Raw genomic sequence first — 18,846 nt, forward strand, 5'->3', positions numbered from 1 at the left:
AAATTAATATTTTAATTAATACATTATAATATTCAAATAACGACAAAATTATATATATATATATATATATATATATATATATATATATATATATATATATATATATATATATATAAAAGTTAAATGGATTAGTGGGTTGAAAACAAATTGATAATCTACCAAACTCAACCTATTTAATTAAATGGGTTAATGTGGATTAACTCATTTAACTTAAATATATTGAAAATCTCAACCCACCTACTAATAGCGGCACCAACAACCTCTAATATTTATACTATATAGTACAAAAAATTTCGATTTTTTTGTTTTTTCTACTAATGTCCAACTACTTAAAAAAAATATGTCACTATGTAAATAAAATGTGTCGTCAACAACACCTCTTATGAAATTTTACGTCGGCCTCTGTGAAGAACCCGCCAAATACACAATCAGTGGTACCAACGGCAGTACCGCTACCTATCCTCTTCGATCCACCATCGAGACCCTCCACCCTAAGGCTCCATTTATTATCTAGGACACGAAAAATGACCGTTTTGTATTGTGTTTCTATGCAATAGACTTGTGACATGTATCAATGTTAGTGAAACTAATTTTGTCCCTTTAAAAGATGCAGAACCATGTCAAACACATAGTTAGATAGATACGGGTGTTAATACGACAGAAATACAACCCCTTTGCCATTTCAAAATGGTGAAACAATGTGGCTTTTAAATCAATTTCAATTCCAAAAAAAAAACAAAAAACAAAATTCGCTAGCTATTGCTATATACACCAAATAACTCGATGCCAACTTCATGCATATCAAGGCCCTGCGAAGAATGAATTACCAGTTTCTCCATCTAAATTAGGGCCAGGAATCAGGATACCATCCATCTATAGTTTTTCAAAGAATGAATCAACAACACACAAGTTTACTACATATTTACACAACAATCTATGCAAGATTACCAAAGCCATATTTGCAGGTGAAATCAATGGGTTGAATTGTGCATTTGTGTTCTCGCTTTTTGAGTTGAGTTGTTGTGCATTTGTGTTCTCTCTTTCAAAATCGTCAAACCCATATACCTGCATATTCAGCACAACAATCGTCACACAAATTCAACGCAAAGAAACCTTGAAGATCGCTAAAAGAGAAATTACTCAAATTACCTGCCAAGCATCAACACAGTAGCCTGTGGATTGGTCCCCGGTGAGACTGTAAAAGTGGAACCATCCACCACGCGAAGAGAATGAACGCCGGCGACCCTCAAATTGTGATCCACCACTCTTCCGACGACGCATCCGCCGTGGTAATGCCATATTGTGCTCACAGTCCGGCGACAGAAGTCACGCATCAGAATGTTACTCGATTGGTCAATCGGCAATGCAGGACCCACAAATCTGAAATCCGTACCGGACCATTCCCAGAACTTGAAATCATCCATGGCTCGGCTTCTAAGCAAGGCTCCGATCTTTCGAGTTCCGTTCACACATCTTTCTAGATCCACCGGATTACTGAAGTAGTTAAATCGCACAATAGGGTTGGTTCTCACGTCTGTGGACGCCAATCGAAGTGTCCCAGAAGAGTGTGGTCCGATAATCTTCTCCATGATGCTAGCAACAGTAAGATACAAGGGGGAAGAAGTCGGTCGGAGGAAAACGGAGTATGCAGGTGAAGAAAAAGGGAGAACATTGGATGCTGCTTCAACATAAGCACCGGAATCGGTGATGCCCACAACCTGTATGAGAGATTGCTCCAGTGGAACCGGCGACACGATCGATATTCCGTTGCGTGGATTATCATACATATAATTTCCGACGTATGGAGAATGACGTACGACGGGTATCCCCCAAGAAGAAAGATAAGGGCGTGGGCCAATGCCGCTCAGGAGAAGCAGCTGCGGGCTGCCAATGGCGCCGGTGCAGAGAATGACCTCTCCGTTATTCCGTAACATTGCATGATGATAGCCGCCGATCAGATCATGAAACACAACTCCTATAGCATTCTGTCTGGACAACAAAGAATATGAAGGAGCGAACAAAACCCTCTCCACGGTGGCATAGATCGCCACCTTGATATTGGATGAATTAGCCATGTTTAAAAGATCAGCGGCGCTGTGTCGATGGCCGGAGCTGTCAAACGTCGAGCCACCAATCTTGGTACCTAAAGTGTGATTTAAAGTATAACCATTATAAGGTTCGATACCGGATTCAATTAATCCGTCACGGATGGCTGTTTGCCATGTCTGTAACTGCGGATGGAACACGATAGCTTTCTCAACCCATTCGTAAGATCGCTGCACCACATGCGTATCCCAATTGATCCCGGATCTTTTGTAGAAATCTTCATCTGCTCGGCTGTAAAATCCGGCATTAATGGCGCTGCTGCCGCCAAGAACGCGGCCACGGGCGTTGGGGACGCCGTCCTCGGAAGTGAACGCCTGAGCAGGAGAGTCAAATTGATCAAAGTTAGTGAGTGTAGGGAGGAAACCCTCACGAGTCATGAGGTTAGCGTTCGCGAAAGGAAGACCGCCTCTTTCAAGAAGAAGAACACGGTAGGTTTTTGATAACGTCGCTGCCAGTGGGCAACCGGCGGTGCCGCCGCCGACTATTATGTAGTCGTATGTGTCCTCCAGAGGAAGCTGCGTTGCATTAACTACGAACTTCATATAATCTGTACCTGATATTCAAAGCAAGGATTCAAAAAGTTAGATTAATTCAAAATGATTGCAGAAAGATCTTGAAAACAATTGCAAATCTGTAGTTACTTTGTTGGTTGGATTGCGCTAGCGCGATACTTAATAGACCGACTAGATTGATAAGAATGGTTAGTGGGGGAATTAGGGTTCTGATTGACGTCATTTTTTGGAGGCTATGAGGTTTTCATGGGGGTTCTTGAAAGAGAATGGAAACTCATGACAATGGTTTCGTGAAATTGAGAATAAATCGAATTAAATTGATCATCAAAATGTCTGTGACCTTCTTCAAAAGGATTTGCAGAGCAGGAAGAAGATGTTGGAATCAGAGAAGACGGAGAGGAGAGGAGGAAGAGCAGGTTTTGAATCGGAGAAGACGGGCAGTAAAACTTGTTTGGTAATTGGTGGGAAATCTACACGTTACTCATGCCGTTAATTTTGTGTGTTTATTTGTTTTAATGAAACGGTTAGTGACGCCGTTAATTATTCTTTTTCACTTCACTACGAGCAATACCACTAACCTTTTTTCTTTAATATTTTCGGCCAAAAAAAAAGATACATAAATAATTTGTTAGAAGTACAATATCTGCCTCACTGCGTGCAATCTTGGATTGTGCATGTATCTTCGTGTGTTTTTAGCTCACTTTAATTTCCAAGAAATTAAGATAAAATGGATAATGAATTAAAAGTGTAATGTATTTTTCGATTTGTATATATTTGTGTATTGAGTTTTTTTCGTCTATATTTACCCATTTTACTTGTTAAACTGTAAACATTTAGTCTTTATAACCGGTTATATCAGGTTAGTCGGAAAAAATGACTTAACAAGGTAATATATTTTTCATTTTGTATACATTTAGTCCTTAATATTTTTGTATATATTTAGCCCTTAACATTTTTTTGTTTCAAAATAAGTCCTTTTTTGTACTTATGAATGATATATTTAAGTTTTTCTCACGACATCTTACGTGGGACAAAACTTAATGAGATGTTTGGGGTTGTTAATGCTTATGTCCAACGCGAATTCGACTGATTGGTTGCGTAGGTCTTGTGGTTTGGCTTAGGTCTTGTATTTTGAATGTCGTAACTTCTTTATACGACATCAGATTATTTTAACGATATTTATATCCATGTGTTCATTTTTTCTTTAAGATTACTCCAGTTAAAATGTAATATATTTTTATTTACGATTTTATAAAAAAAACCATCCATACATGCATTCATAAAAAACGTATGGACAGAGGATGATGCAAGAATACATAGTAGGTGCTACCGAGATAAAATAGACATTGCAGATACATGAAAAATAGGTATAAACGGAAAAAAAAATCAATTTTTTTTCCACTGCGAACAGAAAAAACAGGTGTTGTCGGTATAACACCGGGACCAGGCTAAATCCGCCCTGCGTATGCATATAAAAATCATAAGTAAAAATATTTTTTTAATGGAGTAATCTAAATGAAAGTTGTAGTAGACTAAAATATGAACACATGGATATAAAGATCGTTCGCATGGATATAAAGATCGTTAAAATCCGAGTTCGTATGAAAAAGTTATGACGTTCAGAACACATGACTTAAGCAACTAAGTAGGCGAGATCGTGATGGACATAAGCATCAAAAGGCCCAAACACTTCATTAATGAATGTCCAATGTAAGATTTCGAGAGAAAAACCTAAAGAAATCATTCATAAGTATTGAACGAGTAGAAAAACAAAAATGACATATTTTACAATATATATATATATATATATATATATATATATATATATATATATATATATATATATTAAGGACTAAATGTGTACAAAGTGAGAAATATATTACCCTATTAAGTCATTTTTACCGGCTAACCTAGATTACCCGGTCATAAGGATTGATTGTGTACAGTTTAACAAGTTGAAGGAGTAAATATGGACGAAAAAAACTCAATGACCAAATGTGTACAAATCAAAAAATACATTACCATTTTAAGTCAGTATCCCGTTTAATAATTCATAGTCAGACCCGACCTAGACGGTAGGCAAAACGGGAACAAAATTCCTAGAGCACCTAGGTGTGAATACAAATGATCTCCTTACTGATAACCTGGAAGGAGACAACTTGAAGGCACAGCCAAAAAGTGCTCTTATAGCTGGTAAGAAAAAGTTGGTGTTCAAGATGAAAGAAAACATGTATGGCATGAAGCAAACTTCTAAGCAGTGGTACTTAAAGTTTGATAACTTCCTGAAGAGGAGCGGGTTTAGGAGACGTGAGGTTGATCACGGTTGTTACCTATAAATTAAGTTCCTCATATATGATCCTCGTGTTAACTATTGATGGTGTGTTGATTGCTGGTTCCAACACGTAAAAGATTAATGAGCTTAAGATGCGGCTGACTAGAGAGTTCAAGACTATGAACCAATGGGCTACTAAGCTAAAGAAAGTCCTTAATATGGAGAACTCAACAGATAAATGTACTAAGGTGTTTACCACTGAAAAGTTGAAGCTAGGTACGCCTTCAACTGCCCTTCCAAGATTTTGAGGATGGGGGTTGGCATAGAGAGAGAGAGGGCGAGAATGAAAGAGAAAGAGAGAGATTTAGAAGAATGATGAAGACTTTGAATGACAGATGAAACTGTTCAAGCCTTCAAGTAGGAGATTGTTGGGGTATAAAGTATTGTCCAACATGGAGCACTTGGTGATGGGTTTTATGCATAAGAACAATCCTATGTGCTCATACAAACCCTAATGCTTGGATCTAGGTTTCTCTATTATACATGCAATGAATCCAAGACTTGCAAACCCTAATCTAGCGTACATAATTTCGAAATTAGCTAATTACATCAGATCTAGATGTTTACCTCTTCAAATAGTAGCTTGAATCTTCTTCTCTTGAGCTTAGAGTCACAATTGTAACCCCTCTAGTGGATCACAAACACCAGAGGCAACAAAGCAACTTTGAAAGAGTAAGGAGGATGCTAATTTTTGGCCCTAGGGTTTCTCTTGGAAGCAAGTGGCCGAAAATTGGAGCCTTGGGGTTTTATTTATAGTGCAGGCTTCTAGGGTTTCACTCTAAACCCTAATGGATAACTTACACCAAGCAGCCCAAGGAACCTTCTGGAATAAGGCCCTTGGACGAAAATATGATGATCTTTCATCATAATTTTGTTCCCCCTTAGTCCATTTGGTTTCCCAGCCCAAAACTCAACTATTACACATTTGACAGTTTATGCCCATTTATTTAATTAATCTCTTTTAGTCACCAAATTAATTCCTAATTAATTTATGACCAATACTAATTAAATAAATATGATTTCTCCTTTAATATATTGTTATTATAATATATTAATAAATCATAATATCCTCTCTCTTTCCTCAAATTACCTAGTCAAGTTGCTTTGGTGAAGGCAACCCAAAAGGACCATGCACAACCGGGTCAAGTACAAACCAAATATAGTTACGAACTTAGACATTAATCTAACAGTCTCCCATTTGGATAAGTCTAGTAACTATATCGCATATATGACTTCATGATCCGATCAGCAATCGTAGCTCTTATACGCTTCTGTCAACTCTGATCAAAACTAGTCCTTCAGATAAGGGATCGTACAATCCTCTGTTCTATATATCATGTTGTCAATACTTATTGTCCAGCATTTGTTTCTCGATCTCTGATTTGTTCGACATAGAATTTAGTTGAACTCATCAACTTCATCCTGACCGGGCCCGACACATAACTCAAACCAAATCACCGAGTGGCCAGATATCGCTCTTACCCTCTTATGATAAAAGGAACAGAAAAACTTTGACTTATATGCTTTTATCACTCACTAGCTAAGTCACACACAACAATGTGTTTTATAACATCAAGTTACTGATGCGTTTTCACATTATCAATGCACAATCAGCTAGCAAACAATAACCATATCTCTAGGTTTAAAGATCATATGATATTATCATCTTGCGATCACTCGTTATAAAAGTAGTGATACCAGCAAGCGCGGGTTTATTCCAATGCTCAAATCATATTCATAAGAACTCATGAACTTTGTAGCAAACCTTTGTTATGTGCAAAACTTTTTAGACAATCTACAAACAAATTCATGACAGTCTTCATTCACATCTACTTCCAAAATATGAACGACTGTGGACTGTTCGAATAATCTTATTATTCAGAAAGTCAAAACATGCAAAATTGAAACAATAGATAAATAACCAACACAAGATATTAGCTTTACTCATAAATAACACAACTTTATTTATTCATCAAATGTCAAATACAAATTATCTATTACTCGTTTCTTATCTATCTAATCTAAACTCATATCGTCCTTCAGCCCAATGCTCCTAGCGTGCTGCAAGTGTTTGACCCTACTCAGTCCCTTCGTAAGGGGATCTGCTGGGTTTTCTTTTGACAATACCCTCTTTATAACGAGGAGGCCCTCTTCTACCCAATGTCTGATAAAGTGGTATTTTTTGTCGATATGTCAAGATCTGCCATGATCTCTCAGTTCCTTGGTTAAGGCAATCGCTCCTTCATTATCACAGAAAATTACCATTGGCTCCTTTATGGATGGCACAACTCCAAGGTCTCTAATGAAGTTCTTCAACCATATAGCCTCCTTTGACGCTTCACTTGCCGCAATGTACTCTGATTCGCACGTTGAATCAGTTACAGTCTCCTACTTGGAACTTTTCCAAGTTACTACTCCTCCATTTAGGGTAAAGAACCAACCTGACTGCGATCGGTAATTATCCCGATCCGTCTGAAAACTAGCATCACTGTACCCTTGTACCCTTAATGTTGGATTAATGTCTAAGTCCATAACTATAATTGGTAAGACTTGACCCGACCCGACATGGTCCATTTGGGTTGCATACCATCATGCACTTGGATAGACTATAATGAGAGAAATAAGACACTTATGGTTATTAATATATTATAAGTTCTAGTATATTAATAATAAGAATAATAAGATTATTTAATTAGTATTGATCAAGAATTAATCTAGGATTAATTAAGTGATCAAAAGAAGACTAATTAAATATATGGGTTGATTGTGTAAATCATCCATACTTTTATAGTGGGCTAATGCTCCATGGATAATCAAGTTGGGCTAAAACCCATAGGATGGTCCATGGATGCTCCATGGTGTATTTGTACCCATGGATCATGGAAATGAAAGGCCATGTCAATTAGGGTTTACATGGTGTAACCCTAACTATATAAGCATCTTATTCTTGACCAAAATCGGCCACTAGTGTGTGAAAAAAAAAGGGCTAGCCGATTTCATGAGTTGTAGAATTCTCTCAAGTTATTCTAAGTGTTTTGGTGATTGTGATTCCATTTGAGGTGTCACACTTGGGGCACTAGGCACTCAAGCTTCATGAAGACTTTCTACACCAAAGAGGTATGTATTCTATCTTGCTATAGTCATTGTTTTGTATGCTAGATTAGGATAATACCTTGGAAGTTCTTACTTGCATGTATAATAGAGAAAACATAGATCCAAGGTATTTAGGGTTGCATGTACACTTAGGAGTGTTAGAATGCTCAAAACCCAACAGTGGTATCAGAGCCTAGGCTTGTTTTCTTGTTATACTTGCAAAACTGCTTAAAAAATCGAATTTCTTGCTGTCTGGTCATCAGACTCGGCGAGTCCATGCCTAAAAAGTGATGAATTCGATCCAACTCGCCGAGTTGGTTCATGCACTCGACGAGTTGGACCCCCAGACAGCATAAACTCGACTTTTTTGGCTAGAAATGGACTAGGAACATTACCCTAAGTTGTTTTTGAACTTATAAACTTGTTTTTGATGTGGTAATGTTCATGCTAATCCATTTTTCAAAGATAATTGTCAATAGATTCATGTTTTGTATTAGTTTAAGGTTTAGACTAATTACATGAAAAAGTTTGATTTGAATTATCTTGTTCTTATGAGTTGCTTAGATTAATAGAAAAGTTAATTGAAATAGTTGTTTTCAATCCATTTTAATCTAAGAGTTGAGTATAAAATGTGTTTGTGTAACTTGTCCTCAAGTTACATGAAGAGTCACATTAAAGACTCATAAAATTCATAAAAGTTGGCAATGGTTACAAAATGAAGAGTCTTGTGTCATTGAATATTTTTTTATGACTCCATAACTTGTCCTCGAGTTATGGAAGTTCAAGAGTCACTTCATTAAAGGAAAATATGTAACCATAATTAAATCCATAAGTTATAAAATTAAGAAAAAGTTAGTTCTTTTATTAGTTTAAAGTCTTCCATAACTTGTCCTCAAGTTATGGAACTTGAAGAGTTTTTGGATTAAAACTACTTTAAACACATAAGTTATGGAATTAATTAGTTTTGAATAGTTTCAAAACTTGCCCTCAAGTTTTGGAATTTGAAAAGTTTTCACTTATGAATACTTTAATTCCAAGTTAGCCCTTAGAATTTTAAAAGTTAAAATTCAACCCTCATACTTTATAATATTATAAGTTAATAATATATATATATATATATATATATATATATATATATATATATATATATATATATATATATATATGTATAAGAGTAAAGTCAGTCTTACCGCTAGTACGCCTCATTCACGAAGCCGGTCTATAAGGTGGGTATAAGGTTGTTGCCTATAAAATGACAACTTAATGGGTGTCCACTCTCACCCACCGCTTGCTTGACTGGTGGAGGGTCGTTAGCCGAACGGGTTTGACAGGACTATAATTCTCCCTTCATTAAAAGTATTAATGATAAATACTAAGTAACTAAACACTTATAAATACCCAATCTTAGTTACTTAGGAAAATGTGAATAAGGTGCTAATCCATGAAATTACACTTTGCACTTTGTTTAAGTCGGTTAGTGGAGCGTGTGTGGTTAACCGGCACACTAACTCGTATTTAACAAGGTAGGCGAAGGGTAACTTAATGTTTATCATAGTATCGATGGAGCGTGTGTGGTTTACCGGCACATCGATTGAGGGGTAATTTATTAAGGGTACCAAGTGATTTGCATGGTTACTTCACACCTTGTTTTGTGATCCTCGGCATCCCAGTCACAAAACCTGAAGGGCACACTCGAGATTGAAACATGCCTTTGAACAGTTCAATGAATCTCAAAGATCTAGGAGTTTCAAAACCAATTAAAACCTAATAATACATTTTGTTTATCTTGGTGGAAATTGGTGAATCGTCATTCACCTACCTTCAAATATTTTATAGCTTGGATTACGGCATACCTCTTCTAAGTTATAAAATAGTTTGTTGGGTCCTAGCCTTAATATTTCATATTGGGTGTCATATTAAGGACTTTAAATCAACTATCTTGAATATCTCCCAAAAGATGTCTAGTTTAGACACCTATGATCTTCCCAAATCTCTTGAAACAAGGTTTCCTAAATGAAGATGATGTCCCATGGATATCATACTTCTTTCTTCTCCTCCAATTATTCTCCCCAACCCACAAGTTCTTGAAAAGTTTAAGGTCACTCAGGCCCTATTGGCAAGGCAAGGTCTAGGTGTGGTCACGTCTTGGAGATGTAGTCACATATTGACAAGCCGGGAGAGTTGGGTGTCAAAGTCTTGAGAAAGTCGGTGGTTCAATCACTTTCTAAGTCACATAGTGAGTTCCTTTGGGACACCTATGAAATAGGCTATGACAAGACCCTTAATGATCTTATCTATTTGTAGAGATCAACTTTCTTAAAACTTGATGGACATTGACAATAGTGACACAGGAAATCCCGGAAAGCATTCTCTTCCCAATGGAAAGGGATCGGCCATAGTCAACTCGGTTGACCAAATGGTAAAGAGAAAAGCTAAGTCTGTGATAGTCCTGTGTACCATTATCAAAGGGTCCATATGTTTATATTGCCAAAGGAAGGGGCATTGGTCACGAAGCTGCCAAATTTACCTAAGGATGTTAAAGTCAATAAGTTTGACTCTACTTCAGATAAAGTCCACTATCTAACTCTGTTAAGTTTCTATTCTGAGATTCTTGATACATGATGTGACTAGGTCACATGGTGATGGTTTTAAGAATCAAAGAAAAGTAAATAAACTTAAAGAAAGAATATGTTGAATCTGATCGCGTAGATGGACTTCTATCGCATAGCTTGAAAAAACGGATTCTTGAGCTACTTCTTAGGAGTTATGATATTTTTGCTTAGGAATAGATAACAACAAGTTTTCATATGGATTGCAAGGATTAGTTTTTCCGCAAAGTTTTAAAATAATAGAAAATTTTTTATTTTATTTATTTTAAAATATCCTTACAATGGCATTTGAGGAAAAATTGTTGCTTATATGATTCCATTAAGAGCAAGAGTGGAAATATGAAATTGATTCTTTCATTTGTGGTAATGTCTAGATTTACCAAATAAAGGAAAGATTCTCATCACCCAAGTTTCAATTGGACCGGAACTTGGAATCATGCAAGTTGTATAGCATGATGAATGAGAACTTTCAAGTATTGGAAAAAATTAAGACTAATTACTCGGATGTGTGAGTCAAGTAATGGACTAAGGGATCGAGTACACATTCTTGTGCACTGGTCAAGTCCACCACAAAAAGATTGATAAAACTATTCGTCATAGTTTACTAAAGCTCAGTAAATATGATTATACTTACAAGCTTAAGTGTAACTCTGAGACATTGGAAAAGGTTCCAATGTATGGCAGAGCGAATAAGAAGAATCAAATTAGGCAGAAGGATAAAAGTTTCTCAAATCTGAAAAGATGGGAGAGTACTTTAGTATTAGTTTTTTGTGATCATCTTAATGATTAAGAAACCATAGCACAATTAGTTCTCTAAGGAAGTCTTAGTGCATTCTTATGACTAAGAAGAGGGATCTTGAATTGTTGAAATGGTTAAATCAAGAAGATGAGTCATACTTCGTTCCAATACAAGTCTTAGAGTCATACTCCAAGATTGTAATTTGAGTGACATGCCTTAAAGAAGTTATAAAACACTTATCAAATGTAAGAGTAAAAGTTTCCTACTCTTGTACATTTGAAATTGGTAAGTTGTGATGTTTTGGATAAAACAAAGACCAACTTAGGCCAATTGTGTGAAGTGTTTGTCTTGATTAGAATCCACACTATCTCTTGGATATTTGACAAGGGAGTCTTATAGGTCAAGAGGACAGTGGGAGTCTTAAAAGTCTCAAGAACTAATCAAGAATAGAACCTGAAGTTCTTCATTAGCACCCGACTTGAGGTTTATAACCTTTCGTGTTGACATATTCTGTGCCCATTCCAGTTAAAGTTGGCTTTGCATATGAGTTCTTAGAGTTCTCAATTTGTTGCACAACAACTTGGAAGCAATGGCAGGCCCTTGAGCTGCCAGGTGGCAAGAAATTAAGATTGAGTTCAATCCATATGGATTTGGATTTGTCATTATCTTTGTCTTGTGATTATGGTTTTGACAAACTCATATGGGTAGGAACTCATACACCATATAAATCTAAGTGTCATAAGGTTTCTCTCCGATTCATGAAAATGATGGTGAGGAAACACTTTCACTAAATAGATTTTATCTAGATAGCAATTGTGATATTTGCATTCTCAAAGTCGTTAGTGGAGCGTGTGTGGTTTACCGGCACACTAACCTGGACTTGTGAGAAGTGGCAAAAAGGTCTAACCATTATGATTACAGCATACCTCTTCATAATTGTTTAGACACACAAGTGTACTATCTAAGGGAAGGTGTATGATTTTTGATAAAGTTTTATCAAAACAATCTAGTATCAGAAATCTGAACTTTGGTAAGAAAGTCAATGGAGTATTGATTTCTAGAAGTCCAGGTGATTTCTGAGAACATGTCAAAGCTAGTGGGAGCATAAGTGTTATGCTAATAATCATCATGTTAGTGGGAGCATGATCATTATTATAAGTATTGCAAGTTAGCAATGTTAATTATAGAAAACAAAAGTTTCAATTGGGAAAAAGTTGTTTTGCTATAATTAAGGGAGAGGAAATTATACTTCATCTCAAATCTATAAGCTTAGATCGTGAGGTTTTAATCATTTAGTCAAAGATATATATGAATTTCATGTTGGAATGGCTCAACATAAGGAAATTTTGTATATGAATTTCATGTTGGAATGGCTCAACATAAGGAAATTTTGTATATGAGTCCATTATTTGCGTTCTTAAATTCGATTATGATTACGGCATCCCTTTTCATAATTTGAATTATGAGAACTTGGCAAATTGAAATGGAAATATTATAGCAAAAGACTGGATTAGTCTTTATGTGAGACATCATGAATCGTGTCCCATATGCTTCGGATATAGGATCGATTACATGTGCTATATTCATCATTTCTAAAATTTTCCAAATGCCTAGGGCATTAAGAAGGGAAAAGGTTTAGAACTGGATATGACTAAAAGGATTAAACAATTGTCGAGGACAATCTAAGGTTTACCAAAGATTGGTTGCTCAAGGACAGTTGGAAGTATAGTGATAATTCTGGAAGGACCATATTGACATAATCTGTAAGGAGGCAACTCTTGATCAGAAGTGATATGTCAGAATGGAATCTGGAAATGTTTCAAAGTTAAGATTTTTCAATCTGTGTAAGATTAAGGAAACTTAATGCAAGAAGAATATTTCCAAGGAACTGATCTCCTTTGGAATGCTCTGTAATGTTTGTTGTCAAGTCTTTATGACTTTGTGCATAATCATTACAAGAGGACCAATGCATATAAGTTTAGAATCTAACAGATTTCAGTAAATGGCATGAATTTGGAATTCTTGCAATTACGGTAAGGATTTGGGAGTGTGAAAAGAGAATCATTGAAGTAATGTTCAATTGATCTAGTTCACAAAGTAAAGATCATAGACAAACATAGTATGCATACTTGGTGTATGGCATGACTAGTGTTCAGGAAACATAGTGTACATGCTTGGAGCATGGGACAACTATTGTGTTAAATTCAAGAATAAAGTTGATAACTGAAACAGTATACAATGAATAGTGTGTAATCATATGGTGATAAATAAAAGGTGTTTTATTTATGAGTTGATACCATATTGGATTCAATTATTATTGTGTTTCACTTTGCATGTTTTGACTTCCCGAATAAACTAGGTTATTCTTCCGGAATGACTAAGTTATTCAAACCATCCACAGTCGGTCATATGTTGGAAGTAGATATGAATTAAGACTGTCATGGGTTGGCTTGTAGAGGTCTAAGGTGTTGGACAAAGGGCTACAACACTCATGAGTGCTCATAAGTTCTGAGTATTGGATTCAACCCGCGCTCATTGGAATCATTTCATGGATTTTATCACGAGTGATCATGAGACGATAATATCTTATATTCTTCAAACCTAGAGATATGAGTTGTTACTATGAGTTGATAGTACATTGATTGCACGAAATCGCATTTGGTAACTCGGTGCTATAAAACGTGCCTTTGTGTATGATTCAACAAGTAGTAGAACAAGCCATATGAGTCGAAGTTTATCCATTCCTTTTACCTTCGGGATAAAAGCGATATCTGTGGGCCCCTCGATGATTTGATGATGACAAATGGAAGTGCTCGGCCGGGCCAGGACTGATTTGATTTGTTCAATTAGTCAGTCGTCATAAATCGGAAATCGGGAAACAACAAATGGATAGAGAGAATGATTATAATCCATGTCTCAGTTCATATGATATCTAGAATGGAGGAATATATGATCCCTTATCTAATGGACAAGTCATTGACAAAGGTCAGAGTTCATCTACAAGGTCAGAGTTCGACAGAAGCTTTTGAGAGCTACGATTGCCAGTTGGTTCCTGAAATCATACGCAATAATAGTTTTAGACTTATCCAAGTGGGAGACTGTTGGATTAATGTCTAAGTCCATAACTATAATTGGTAAGACTTGACCCGACCCGGCATGGTCCATTTGGGTTGCATACCATCATGCACTTGGATAGACTATAATGAGAGAAATAAGACACTTATGGTTATTAATATATTATAAGTTCTAGTATATTAATAATAAGAATAATAATATTATTTAATTAGTATTGATCAAGAATTAATCTAGGATTAATTAAGTGATCAAAAGAAGACTAATTAAATATATGGGTTGATTGTGTAAATCATCCATACTTGTATAGTGGGCTAATGCTCCATGGATAATCAAGTTGGGCTAAAACCCATAGGATGGTCCATGGATGCTCCATGGTGTATTTGTACCCATGGATCATGGAAATGAAAGGCCATGTCAATTAGGGTTTACATGGTGTAACCCTAACTATATAAGCATCTTATTCTTGACCAAAATCGGCCACTAGTGTGTGAAAAAAAAAGGGCTAGCCGATTTCATGAGTTGTAGAATTCTCTCAAGTTATTCTAAGTGTTTTGGTGATTGTGATTCCATTTGAGGTGTCACACTTGGGGCACTAGGCACTCAAGCTTCATGAAGACTTTCTACACCAAAGAGGTATGTATTCTATCTTGCTATAGTCATTGTTTTGTATGCTAGATTAGGATAATACCTTGGAAGTTCTTACTTGCACGTATAATAGAGAAAACATAGATCCAAGGTATTTAGGGTTGCATGTACACTTAGGAGTGTTAGAATGCTCAAAACCCAACACTTAAGTCATCACTCCCACCGAGAACTAGAAACCATTCATTGGTCCTTCGTATGTACTTAAGAATATTCTTAACTGCAGTCCAATAAGCTCTACCAGGTTTCCCTTGATATCTGCTGAGCATACTCAAAGCGAAGGCCACATCAGGGCGAGTACAAGTCATAACGTACATGATAGAACTGACTACGGAAGCGTAAGGTACTCGGCTCATCTCAGCTATCTCTGCCTCTGTACTCGGGCTCTAAGTCTTACTCAGCTTAGTATTGCTTTAGATTGACAACTCCCCTTTCTTTGAACTTTCCATACTAAAACGCTTTAGTACCTTATCCAAGTATGTATCCTGACTGAGTCCTATCAGTCTCTTTTCCCTGTTTCGCACTATCCTTATTCCCAGAATATAAGTAGCCTCTCTGAGGTCCTCAATAGCGAAACATTTCCCAAGCCAAGACTTGACCTCCTGCAAGGTTGGGACATCGTCTCCTATGAGTAGTATTTCATCAACATACAATACGAGGAAGCTCATTATGCTCCCACTGGCTTTGATATATACACAAGATTTATCTTCGCTTCGTAGAAAGCCAAACTCTTTGACTTTCTCGTCAAAACAAAGATTCCATCTTCGAGACGCTTGTTTCAATCCATAAACGGATTTCTCAAGCTTGCACACTCTATTTGGATGCTTCGCATAGACAAAACCCTCTGGCTGATTCATGTAAACATCCTCAACCAACTTTCCATTAAGAAAAGCGGTTTTCACTCCCATCTGCCATATTTCATAATCATGAAACGCAGCTATTGCGAGCATTACCCTAATAGACTTTATCTTCGCAACTGGTGAGAAGGTCTCATCATAGTCAACTCCAGGAGTTTGAGTAAAGCCCTTCGCAACCAATCGCGCTTTATAAGTGTGCACTTTCCCATCCATGTCCATCTTCTTCTTGAAGATCCACTTGCACCCGACTATTTTACGACCCGGTACATTTTCAACCAAATTCCAAATTTCATTGTTGTACATGGACTAAATCTCGCTGTCCATCACCTCTTTCCATTTAGCAGACTCCGTGCCTACCATGGCTTCTTTGTAGCTGCTAGGTTAGTCCAAATTTATCAGTGTTTCATCACTAATAAATGTATCCCCTTCAACAGTAATATGAAAACCATAAAACGGGGGTTGAACACTAACCCTACTGGAACGTCTAAGAGGTAAGGACTCATCAATGGGTTCAACCAGAATTTCCTCCTCAGGTTGAGTGCCAGTGTTAGAGGTTCCTTCATCGCTTTGCTGTTGAATCTCTTCAAGATCAATTTTGCCTCCCATTGTCCTATTGACTTATCAATTCCCTTTCTCGGAAAACTCCTCTTCTCGTAATGAAGACAACATTGTCACTCAGTCTATAGAAGAGATAGCCAAAAGACTTTTGTGGATAGCCGATGAAATAACACTTCTCACTACAAGGTTCGAGCTTGTCGTGAGTCTCTCATCTTACGAAAGCCTCGCAACCCCAAACCTTGATATGTGCCAACGAGGGAGCTTTCACTGTCCACATCTCGTGAGGTGTCTTGGTAACCTTCTTGGTGGGAACTAAGTTAAGGATATGGGTGATAGTCTCTAAGGAATACCCCCAGAAAGCTATTGGCAACGAAGCCCGACTCATCATAGAACGAACCATGTCCAACAAGGTCCAATTACGTCTCTCGGCCACACCATTCAATTGTGGCGTTCTCAGAGGCGTCAATTGTGAAACAATTATGCATTCCTTTAGATAGTCGTGAAACTCAAGACTTAGGTACTCTCCTCCTCGGTCTGACTGAAGCATCTTGATTTTCCTGCCCAACTAATTCTCCACTTCATTCTTAAACTCTTTGAACTTTTCAAAGGTTTCTGACTTATGCTTGATTAAGTAGATATCTCCATATCTGCTATAATCTGTAAAAGTCACGTAAAAGCGGCAAGCATCCCTTGTGGTGGATTTAAAGGGCCCACACACATCGGTGTGTATGAGATCCAATAGACCCTCACCCTTATCACAAGTGCTAGTAAAGGGTGACTTGGTCATCTTCCCAAGTAAATAAGATTCACACATGTCATCGTCCCCAAGGTCGAATAACTCCAGCACTCCATCCTTTTGGAGTTGGGCTATGCGTTTCTTGTTGATATGGCCAAGGCGACAATGCCACAAGCATGCTTTGTCTAGACTATTAGACGACTCAATATTCAACACATCATTTCCTAAATTATCAACAACCAACACAGATTCATAAATCCCATTACAAGGTAATGCATTGAAATAAAAGACACCATTCAAATAAACATTAATAGAACCATTACTATTATCAAATGAGTATCTGAAACCTTGTCTAAACAATCCATGAAATGAAATGATGTTTCTTGCCATATCTGGCGAATAGCAACAATTATTTAAATCTAACCCTAACCCATTACTCAACACTAAAGACTAAACTCTGACTCTAGTCACAGGCAATGATCTTCTGTTTCCCATAATCAAATTTATCTTCCCATGTTCCTCCTCCCTACTTCTTCTTAGGCCCTGCAAATCATAACAAATGTGGAAACCACATCCTGTATCAAGAACCCATGAAGTAGCAAATGATGAGTTGTTAGATTTAATAGAATACATACCTGCAAAGGTGGGCTTTATCTTCCCATCCTTTATGTCTTGCAGATACTTAGGGCAACTTCGTTTCTAGTGGCCCTTCTCGTGGAAGTAGTAGCACTCTGCTTCTTTGGGGTTGGAAGAGGGTTTGACTGAACCAACTTTGGTTCTACTAGAAGAGGAACCATCATGGGGCTTACCCTTTTGGTGGCTCTTACTTGGAGCCTTCCTCTTCTTACCCTTTCCTTGACCAATTGCCAACACATGAGCAACCACAGTAGAGGATGATGCAACAGATTTGTCCTTGAGGTTGCTCTCAGCAGTCCTCAGGAGCCCTTGGAGTTTGCTCAAGGTGACCTCTTTTTTATTAATATGGTAGGTCATCCTAAATTGATTGTAGCACGAGGGCAAGGAGTGGAGAATGATGTCGATAGCCAAATCTTCCCCAAAGTTAACACTTAACTTGCGAAGACGATTAACATACCTCTGCATTTTCTGCAAATGCGAGGTTAGGGACTCTCCACTCCCCATCTTAGTGGTGATCATGTTGGTGATGATCTCATAGCGCTCTTGCCTTGTGCTTTGGTGGTACCTCTCTAGCAAATCTTGATGCATTTCATATGGATACATGTCCTCATAGGACTTTTGGAGTTCAAGATTCATAGTGGCCAGCATAATGCAATGAAATTTCGTTGCATCACACTCATGGGCCTCAAAGACGGCCAATACTTCGGGAGTAGCGACTTCTGGATTGATCTTTTCAAGCTTCTCGTCGAGGACATATTATTCATCCTCGTAACGAGCAATCATGCGAATGTATCTCATCCATTCGTTGAATTTCAATCCATCAAATGTCACCTTCTGACACAACGAACCAGGAGCAGTGTTGTTTGCGTTTGCGTTAGACATCTGACAATATAAACGAATAAAGTTTGATTAGAATTGAATCCCCAATTAAACACCCAAATGAGAAATTAG

At 37.2% G+C, this 18,846-nt stretch overlaps 1 protein-coding gene across 1 annotated transcript; it reads right to left on the reverse strand.

Annotated features, from left to right (window-relative positions):
• Positions 1 to 1,079: 1,079 nt before the first annotated feature.
• Positions 1,080 to 2,780, reverse strand: LOC111915295 ((R)-mandelonitrile lyase-like). The gene has a single exon (XM_023910964.3). It carries the CDS (start codon positions 2,646 to 2,648, stop codon positions 1,146 to 1,148), a length of 1,503 nt encoding a protein of 500 aa, XP_023766732.2. The 5' UTR covers positions 2,649 to 2,780; the 3' UTR covers positions 1,080 to 1,145.
• Between the last annotated feature and the right edge of the window lie 16,066 nt (positions 2,781 to 18,846).

Source organism: Lactuca sativa, chromosome 4 (genome assembly GCF_002870075.4).
Source record: "Lactuca sativa cultivar Salinas chromosome 4, Lsat_Salinas_v11, whole genome shotgun sequence".
Lineage (NCBI taxonomy): Eukaryota > Viridiplantae > Streptophyta > Magnoliopsida > Asterales > Asteraceae > Lactuca > Lactuca sativa.